The sequence below is a fragment of the Echiichthys vipera genome, assembly GCF_963691815.1.
Source record: "Echiichthys vipera genome assembly, chromosome: 1".
NCBI lineage: Eukaryota > Metazoa > Chordata > Actinopteri > Perciformes > Trachinidae > Echiichthys > Echiichthys vipera.
The window spans coordinates 37,489,138-37,499,884 of NC_139826.1; the positions used below are offsets into that span (position 1 = coordinate 37,489,138).

General features: G+C 39.0%; 1 protein-coding gene across 1 annotated transcript; it reads right to left on the reverse strand.

The window, feature by feature from the left end:
• Positions 1-2,602: 2,602 nt before the first annotated feature.
• On the reverse strand, positions 2,603-9,587 carry LOC310952093 (uncharacterized protein; the record flags this gene model as incomplete). The annotated part of the gene is made up of 2 exons (XM_083920591.1): positions 2,603-4,324; positions 7,944-9,587. 2 exons carry the CDS (start codon positions 9,585-9,587, stop codon positions 2,603-2,605), a joined length of 3,366 nt encoding a protein of 1,121 aa, XP_083776717.1.
• Between the last annotated feature and the right edge of the window lie 1,160 nt (positions 9,588-10,747).

Sequence of the window (10,747 nt, forward strand, 5' to 3'; positions counted from 1 at the left end):
TAATGAGTTATTATCTCAAAAATAATACGTTTATATCTTAAAATATTGAGTTAGTGTCTCAAAATAATAAGTTGGACTATCTCAAAGCAATACTTTAATATCTATTTCTCTCTCTATTAAGTAAGTGTATAAAAAGTTTCATATTCTCTCCATCAGCTTGGTATGAAACTCTGCAATGAAGACAAGAAGAAAAGACTTTGTTCATGTGTCTTTAATCATCATATAAATTTCCATCAGTAAAGTCAACGATTTCATGTTCAGATTCTCTTCATCAAGAATCTCCTCTACGTAAAAGAAAATAATCAATGAGCTCCTTAATGATAATCATCATCATCATCATCTTCAACCGCTTGTCCCTGTCGGGGTCGCGGGGGGCTGGAGCCGATCCCAGCTGACATCGGGCGTGAGGCGGGGAACACCCTGGACAGGACGCCAGTCTATCACAGGGCACTGATCAGTATAATTAAAGCTCTATAATACCTCACAACAACAACAATAATAACATTTGGACTGACAAACAGATAAATGTGATTCATCTCTTTACAAAAAGAGAACAAAGTTTGTACAGTAAAGGAAATCTGGTGCTTTCTCTCTTCAGACATCAAAACATCTCATCTCATCTTCAGCCTCTTATCCGGGGTCGAGTCGCGGGGGCAGCAGCTTTAGCAGGGGACCCCAAACTTTCCTTGAATATACGCCGAGCGCACCGTCTGTGTTTACCCTTGGCTGAGTTTCTCATTTAGGGGGTTTCTACCTCTTGTGGCATGAAGACGCCACTACACCCCTGTAGTGCCCAATGGAAGAACTAGAGTGCAGTGATTCTTTCAGATAAAATAACATGTAGGTAGGGAACGAGTCCTTACCCCAAGTGAAGGAGTTCAAGTACCTCTGGATCTTGTTCACGAGTGAGGGGACGATGGAGCGTGAGTTTGGCCGGAGAATCGGAGCAGCGGGGGCGGTGCTGCAGTCGCTCTACCGCACCGTTGTGATGAAAAAAGAGGTGAGGAAGGCAAAGCTCTGGATCTACCGGTCAATCTTGGTTCCTACCCTCACCTGTGGTCATGAAAGCTGGGTCAGGACCCAGAGAACCAGGTACAAGCGGCTGAAATGTGTTTCCTCAGGAGGGGGGCTGGAGTCTCCCTTAGAGAGAGGGGGAGGAGTTCAGCATACGTGAGGAACTCGGAGTAGAGCCGCTGCTCCTTTGCGTTGAAAGGAGCCAGTTGAGGTGGTTCAGGTTCATCTGGAAAGGATGAACCCTGGGCGCCTCCCTAGGGAGGTGTTCCAGGCACGTCCAGCTGGGAGGAGGCCTCGGGGAAGACCCAGGACCAGGTGGAGAGATTATATCTCCACACTGGCCTGGGAACGCCTCAGGATCCCCCAGTTAGAGCTGGTTAATGTGGCCCGGGAAAGGGAAGTTTGGGGTCCCCTGCTAAAGCTGCTGCCCCCGCGACCCGACCCCGGATAAGAGGCTGAAGTTGAGATGAGAGATGAACATAACATGTTAATACGTAATAACAAAAGAATATGAAATATATGGTCTTTTATAACGACCATCTGAACTTATTGTCCTCACAACAGGAAGTCAAAGTCCGACCTCGTTAAGCCTGGCGCAAGAAATCTCGGCCTTTCGTTCAACCTCAGTTTCAACTTTGAATGCTGCAGTTTTACGTTTTAAAGACACAGAAACTATTGTACATGTTTTTATATCATCACACCTGGATTACAGTAAAAGCCTTTTTACAGTGAATAGAAAAACGTGCGGACAGGAAACAGTTTTGAACACAACCCCCTGGTGTAAGCCTCTTTAGACCTACTTCCAGTACGTTTTAGACTTGATTTAAAGGTTCTCTTAATAAATGATTAGGCACTTAACGGTCTGGCTCCTCCACATATCTCACAGCTTTTATCCTCCTATGGTCCTGCTTTTATTTTGAAATCCTCGGGGTCCTCTGTCTGTTCCAGTGTCTCTGCTGAAGACTAAGAGGGCACAAAGCTTTTGAGATAAGAGCTACACTATAAAAACATCAGTGTCTTCATTCAAATATAAGATAAAAACAAACTTTAAATCACATCACATCAATGAGAAACTTTCTCAAAATGAGTTAATATCTCTAAATAATGAGTTACCATCACAAAATAATACGTTTATATCTTAAAATATTGAGTTAGAGTCTCAAAAATAATGAAAAACTTATTAAAAATGAGTAAATATCTCTAAATAACTGAGTTACCATCACAAAAATAATACGTTTATATCTTAAAATATTGAGTTAGTATCAGAAAAAAGTGTCTTAATTTAAATCTAAGATAAAAACAAACTTTAAATCACATTGCCCTCCCAGTTGCTCCTGATTCTGTTTCTTTTTTAACATTTTGTTATTTGTGTGTTGCTCTTTTATTATACGTTTGTTATTTTCCTTTTTTTTTGGTTTGTCCTTTTCTTTTCTCCTTTTACGTGAAAAACTTTGGATCTGTGTTTGGATGAATGCAATATAAATTAAGATTATTTTATTATTATTAGTATTATTATTGTTATCAAAGTACCACCCACAATGTTTGATTGACAGCTGATGTCTGTGTGAAGAGCTGCCACAAGAATCGGCTATTTGACTTTACACAACTCAGCAGAGTTTCCATAAAAAAGACAAAGTCCAGCAAAGAGAGGCTGAGTGAATGTGGTCTGGACTCTGTGGAGGAGAGTCATGGTTTCAGAGACGCTGTAGAAGGACAGAACACCTGCACTGTGATCCAGGTACACTCCGACTCTGGAGGACCGAGGACCTGAGACGGGAGTTTGGACGCTGTTGTGATAAAAGTAATAACTGTTGTTGTAACAATATAACATCCAAGATTTGTCATTGAGTCCAAATCTCTCTGCTCTGCTCATATTCTTGTATGCGACTGCTACTTCAACTCCTCGTCTCCTCTCCACCTCCCAGTACCAACGTCCAGTCAGACTCTCTCTACTCAGGACCTGAGGCCATCCAATGAATCTGTCTGTGTGATCAGAATAAGACAGTTCTTCTCTCATCCGTGTTGCTTTTCTGTTCCCCTCAGATAATAACAGACGTTTCTCTGCTGTGTTTGGATCCAGTGTGATTTCACGTGAGTATCTTAAGAAGTCAGCTCTGGACTTGGGCTCTGCTCGTGGATCTGACAGTAAAACATCCACTTCAGCCACAGTCAGTGAGACGTTTGTCCATTTCTCTCTCAGGACGTCCTGTAGTTTCTCTGTGACTTCTGACACAGCCGCCGTCACGTCCTCAAAGTGTCTCAGAGGACGGATCTCGAAGCTGGATGTAGATTCAGTGAGTGGAGACAGTGAGGTGTAGCTGTGGAGAAACTGGGTGTGATCCTCTGTGTGTGAGAGTTTCTCCAGCGCAGCGTCTTTCCTCTTCAGCTCAGTGATCTCCTGCTCCAGCTCCTCCTGAAGCTCTTTGACTCGACTCACTTCAGTTTCCTGCTGGGATCTGACCTGCTGCTTCACATCGGAGCGTCTTTTCTCCATGAGACGGATCAGCTCGCTGAAGCTCTTCTCGCTGTCGTCCGCTGCTTTATCAGCAGAGCGGTTGATGGCCTCCACCTCCTGCTGAAGCAGCTTCACATCTTTCTCTCTGTCCTGGATCCTCTGCTGGATGTTTAGTCGACTCCCCTCCAGCTCGCTCTGCCTCTCGCTCCTTTCTGCTGCAGCTGAGACTGTGTCGTGGCCTTTGTGTTCGTCCATAACGCACACAACACAGATACACTGCTGATCAGTACGGCAGAAGAGCTTCAGCACCTCATCGTGACGAGAGCAGATGTTCTCCTGCAGCTTCTTGGAGGGCTCCACCAGCTTGTGTTTCTTGAATGTGGCTGAGTCAAAATGAGGCTGCAGGTGTTTCTCACAATAAGAGGCCACACAGACGAGACAGGACTTGAGGGCCTTCAGTTTCCTCCCAGTGCAGACATCACATCCCACATCCTCAGGTCCAGCATAGCAGTGATCACCAGGAGCAGCTTGGAGTCCAGTCTTCTTCAGTTCCTCCACTAAAACTGCTAACATGGTGTTTTTCAGCAGGGCAGGCCTCGGTGTGAAGCTCTGCCTGCACTGAGGGCAGCTGTGTGTTTTCTTCCCCTCCTCTTCATCCCAGTAGCTTTTAATACAGTTCATGCAGTAGCTGTGTCCACAGGGAATAGTCACCGGGTCCTTCAGTAGATCCAGACAGATGGAACAAGAGAAGGTTTCCCGGTCCAGCTGAACTCCTTTCTGCGCCATTTCACCTCTCAGTGCCAACGCCTGTGTGAGTTTCTCTTCCTCAGCAGTGAAACTAGTCTGAGCTCTGATCTCAAGGTGTGTGAGCAGTCAGTGAGGTCTATCAGGTCACACCCATGTTCAAAGTTTAGACTTGAAGGGGAGGGAACAAGGAAATAAGTGGAGTTCAGAGTGGAGCTGGCTGTGTTTCAGAGCAGGAGGAGGAGGGAGGGGTTATCAAGCTGTGTTCACTCCAGGAAGAGGAGCGCTTTGAGAGAAATACTGTGTTTAACATTTGTTTACAGTAGAGATCATTTCTCATTTAAAAACTTTTAGGGGGTAAACTCTTCTTGTAATTAAGTGAATGATAATAATAATATTAATAATAATAATGAAGTCTTTTAAGTGTTGTTGAAGAAAATAGGTTAAATTCAGAATCTTATTTTATAAAATATTGAGTTAGTATCACAAAATAATAAGTTGGACTATCTCAAAGCAATACTTTAATATCTATTTCTCTATCTATTAAGTTAGTGTATAAAAAATGAATAGTATCTCATAATATTGAGTTAATACCTCAAATAAATGAGTCAGTATGTCAAAACTATTGTGTTAATATCTCTATATAATGAGTTAGTATCACAAAATAATAAGTTTATTTCTTAAAATATTGAGAAACTTATTAAAAATGTGTTAAAATCTCTAAATAATGAGTGTGTATCTCAAAAATAATAAGTTTATTTCTTAAAATATTGAGTTAGTGTCTCAAAAATATTAAGAAACTTATTAAAAATGTGTTAATATCTCTATATAATGAGCTATTATCTCAAAAATAATGAGTTTATATCTCTAAATATTGAGTTAATATCTCAAAAATATTGAGAAACTTATTAAAAATGAGTTAAAATCTCTATATAATGAGTTATTATCTCAAAAATAATGAGTTTATATCTCTAAATATTGAGTTAATATCTCAAAAATATTGAGAAACTTATTAGAAATGAGTTAAAATCTCTAAATAATGAGTTAGTATCTCAAAAATAACAAGTTTATATCTTAAAATATTGAGTTAGTGTCACAAAATAATAAGTTGGACTATCTCAAAGCAATACTTTAATATCTATTTCTCTCTCTATTAAGTAAGTGTATAAAAAATAAATAGTATCTCATAACATTGAGTTACCTGTATAATAATAACAGTAGTAGTAGTAACAGTGGAGAAAATTGAATTTCCCTTGCGGGATGAATAAAAAAGGAATTCTTCTTCTTCTTCTTGACTAAGTGCACAAAGACAATGTTAGATAGAAAACTCTGCTCATTTCTCTGTGACACAGTTGAAAGGATTGAAAGGAAGACGGACTCTGAACAGGAACGCCGTACGTTGTGGCGTTTCTGTCAAGATCTGGTTCTGTCAGTGCCCTCCTCTCCTTTGTCTTGTGTGTGTTTTTCTCCCTCTGTCTGCGTCTCCCTGCATGTGCTTCCCCCTGTTTGTCTGTAGGTCCGGTAGGCGTTCCCCCAAAGCTGCAGCCTGTTAGCTGATTACACCAACACCTTAAAAGCCTGAAGCTGACAGGCATGCAGCGCCGCACCGTCGTCGACCCAACCTTGGTAAAACTATTCCCCCCCGGACTGGCGTCCCCTTTCTCGTAGTGGTTTTCACGCTCCCCGTTGTAAGCATACTAATCGTGTTTGTGTTCTGTTTTACTCTCCGTAGTTTCCCGTGTTCCTGTTTTCCCGTCCGTCTCCCCGTTCCTGTATTCCCGTGTTCGTTTAGTTAGTCTTGTGTTTGTACATCTGTAGTGTTTTTGCGTTTGTTCCGTTTGTTTCATTAAACGTTTTATTAGTAACTTTATTTTGTCCGTGTCTGCATCTGAGTCCACCTTTGTGTTATACCTGAACCGTTCATGACAGTTTCACTTATTCTCTCATATCAGTTTCATATTCTCTCCATCAGCTTGGTATGAAACTCTGCAATGAAGACAAGAAGAAAAGACTTTGTTCATGTGTCTTTAATCATCATATAAACTTCCATCAGTAAAGTCAACGATTTCATGTTCAGATTCACTTCATCAAGAATCTCCTCTACGTAAAAGAAAATAATCAATGAGCTCCTTATTGATAATCATCATCATCATTCATCTTCAACCGCTTGTCCCTGTCGGGGTCGCGGGGGGCTGGAGCCGATCCCAGCTGACATATATATCTTAAAATATTGAGTTAGTGTCTCAAAAATAATGAAAAACTTAATAAAAATGAGTGAATATCTCTAAATAATGAGTTACCATCACAAAAATAATAAGTTTATATCTTAAAATATTGAGTTAGTGTCTCAAAAATAATGAAAAACTTATTAAAAATGAGTAAATATCAGTAAATAATGAGTTACCATCACAAAAATAATTAAAAACTTATTAAAAATGAGTAAATACCTCTAAATAATGAGTTACCATCACAAAAATAATACGTTTATATCTTAAAATATTGACTTAGAGTCTCAAAAATAATGAAAAACTTATTAAAAATGAGTAAATATCTCTAAATAATGAGTTACCATTACAAAAATAATACGTTTATATCTTAAAATATTGAGTTAGTGTCTCAAAAATAATGAAAAACTTAATAAAAATGAGTTAATATCTCTAAATAATGAGTTACCATCACAAAAATAACACGTTTATACCTTAATATATTGAGTTAGAGTCTCAAAAATAATGAAAAACTTATTAAAAATGAGTAATTATCTCTAAATAATGAGTTACCATCACAAAAATAATACGTTTATATCTTAAAATATTGACTTAGAGTCTCAAAAATAATGAAAAACTTATTAAAAATGAGTAAATATCTCTAAATAATGAGTTACCATCACAAAAATAATACGTTTATATCTTAAAATATTGAGTTAGTGTCTCAAAAATAATGAAAAACTTATTAAAAATGAGTAAATATCTCTAAATAATGAGTTAAATCACAAAAATAATACGTTTATATCTTAAAATATTGAGTTAGAGTCACAAAAATAATGAAAAACTTATTAAAAATGAGTAAATATCTCTAAATAATGAGTTAAATCACAAAAATAATACGTTTATATCTTAAAATATTGAGTTAGAGTCTCAAAAATAATGAAAAACTTATTAAAAATGAGTAAATATCTCTAAATAATGAATTACCATCACAAAAATAATGAAAAACTCATTAAAAATGAGTTAATATCTCTAAATAATGAGTTACCATCACAAAAATGATACGTTTATATCTTAAAATATTGAGTTAGAGTCTCAAAAATAATGAAAAACTTATTAAAAATGAGTTAATATCTCTAAATAATGAGTTACCATCACAAAAATAATACGTTTATATCTTAAAATATTGAGTTAGTATCATAAAAAAGTGTCTTCATTTAAATCTAAGATAAAAACAAACTTTAAATCACATTGCCCTCCCAGTTGCTCCTGATTCTGTTTCTTTTTTAACATTTTTTTATTTGTGTGTTGCTCTTTTATTATACGTTTGTTGTTTTCCTATTTTTTTGGTTTGTCCTTTTCTTTTCTCCTTTTATGTGAAAAACTTTGGATCTGTGTTTGGATGAATGCAATATAAATTAAGATTATTTTATTATTATTATTATTGTTATCAAAGTACCACCCACAATGTTTGATTGACAGCTGATGTCTGTGTGAAGAGCTGCCACAAGAATCGGCTATTTGACTTTACACAACTCAGCAGAGTTTCCATAATAAATACCAAGTCCAGCATAGAGAGGCTGAGTGAATGTGGTCTGGACTCTGTGGAGGAGAGTCATGGTTTCAGAGACGCTGTAGAAGGACAGAACACCTGCACTGTGATCCAGGTACACTCCGACTCTGGAGGACCGAGGACCTGAGACACGAGTTACGACTTTGTTGTGATAAAAGTTATAACTGTTGTTGTAACAATCTAACCTCCAAGATTTGTCATTGAAGCCAAATCTCTCTGCTCTGCTCATATTCTTGTATGCGACTGCTACATCAACTCCTCCTCTCCACTCCACCTCCCAGTACCAACGTCCAGTCAGACTCTCTCTACTCAGGACCTGAAGATAATGACTGAATCTGTCTGTGTGATCAGAATAAGACTGTTCTTCACTCATGTATGTTGCTTTTCTGTTCCCCTCAGATAATAACAGATGTTTCTCTGCTGTGTTTGGATCCAGTGTGATTTCACGTGAGTATCTTAAGAAGTCAGCTCTGGTCTTGGGCTCTGCTCGTGGATCTGACAGTAAAACATCCACTTCAGTCCCAGTCAGTGAGACGTTTGTCCATTTCTCTCTCAGGACGTCCTGTAGTTTCTCTGTGACTTCTGACACAGCCGCCGTCACGTCCTCAAAGTGTCTCAGAGGACGGATCTCGAAGCTGGATGTAGATTCAGTGAGTGGAGACAGTGAGGTGTAGCTGTGGAGAAACTGGTTGTGATCCTCTGTGTGTGAGAGTTTCTCCAGCGCAGCGTCTTTCCTCTTCAGCTCAGTGATCTCCTGCTCCAGCTCCTCCTGAAGCTCTTTGACTCGACTCACTTCAGTTTCCTGCTGGGATCTGACCTGCTGCTTCACATCGGAGCGTCTTTTCTCCATGAGACGGATCAGCTCGCTGAAGCTCTTCTCGCTGTCGTCCACTGCTTTATCAGCAGAGCGGTTGATGGCCTCCACCTGCTGCTGAAGCAGCTTCACATCTTTCTCTCTGTCCTGGATCCTCTGCTGGATGTTTAGTCGACTCCCCTCCAGCTCTCTCTGCCTCTGGCTCCTTTCTGCTGCAGCTGAGACTGTGTCGTGGCCTTTGTGTTCGTCCATAACGCACACAACACAGATACACTGCTGATCAGTACGGCAGAACATCTTCAGCACCTCATCGTGACGAGAGCAGATGTTCTCCTGCAGCTTCTTGGAGGGCTCCACCAGCTTGTGTTTCTTGAATGTGGCTGAGTCAAAATGAGGCTGCAGGTGTTTCTCACAATAAGAGGCCAGACAGACGAGACAGGACTTGATGGCCTTCAGTTTCCTCCCAGTGCAGAAATCACATCCCACATCCTCAGGTCCAGCATAGCAGTGATCACCAGGAGCAGCTTGGAGTCCAGTCTTCTTCAGTTCCTCCACTAAAACTGCTAACATGGTGTTTTTCAGCAGGGCAGGCCTCGGTGTGAAGCTCTGCCTGCACTGAGGGCAGCTGTGTGTTTTCTTCCCCTCCTCTTCATCCCAGCAGCTTTTAATACAGTTCATGCAGTAGCTGTGTCCACAGGGAATAGTCACCGGGTCCTTCAGTAGATCCAGACAGATGGAACAAGAGAAGGTTTCCCGGTCCAGCTGAACTCCTTTCTGCGCCATTTCACCTCTCAGTGCCGACGCCTGTGTGAGTTTCTCTTCCTCAGAAGTGAAACTAGTCAGAGCTCTGATCTCAACAACATGTGTGTGTGCAGTGAGTGGGGCCTGTCAGCTCCTGCACGTCACCACCATGTTGGTTCCACCCATTTTCAAAGTGTAGATCTGAAGGGGAGGGAACAAGGAAATAAGTGGAGTTCAGGGTGGAGCTGGCTGTGTTTCAGAGCAGGAGGAGGAGGGAGGGGTTATCAAGCTGTGTTCACTCCAGGAAGAGGAGCGCTTTGAGAGAAATACTGTGTTTAACATTTGTTTACAGTAGAGATCATTTCTCATTTAAAAACTTTTAGGGGGTAAACTCTTCTTGTAATTAAGTGAATGATAATAATAATATTAATAATAATAATAATAATAATGAAGTCTTTTAAGTGTTGTTGAAGAAAATAGGTTGAATTCAGAATCTTATTTTATAAAATATTGAGTTAGTATCACAAAATAATAAGTTGGATTATCTCAAAGTAATACTTTAATATCTATTTCTCTATCTATTAAGTGAGCGTATAAAAAATGAATAGTATCTCATAATATTGAGTTAATATCTCAAAAAAATGAGTCAGTATGTCAAAACTATTGAGTTAATATCTCTATATAATGAGTTAGTATCACAAAATAATAAGTTTATTTCTTAAAATATTGAGTTAGTGTCTCAAAAATATTGAGAAACTTATTAAAAATGAGTTAAAATCTCTAAATATTGAGTATTTCAAAAATGATGATAAACCTTTTAAAAATGTGTTAATATCTCTATATAATGAGTTATTATCTCAAAAATAACAAGTTTATATCTTAAAATATTGAGTTAGCATCACAAAATAATAAGTTGGACTGTCTCAAAGCAATACTTTAATATCTATTTCTCTCTCTATTAAGTTAGTGTATAAAAAATAAATCGTATCTCATAACATTGAGTTACCTGTATAATAATAACAGGAGTAGTATTAACAGTGGAGAAAATTGAATTTCCCTTGCGGGATAAATAAAAAAGGAATTCTTCTTCTTCTTCTTGACTAAGTGCACAAAGACAATGTTAGATAGAAAACTCTGCTCATTTCTCTGTGACACAGTTGAAAGGATTGAAAGGAAGACGGACTCTGAACAGGAACGCTGTA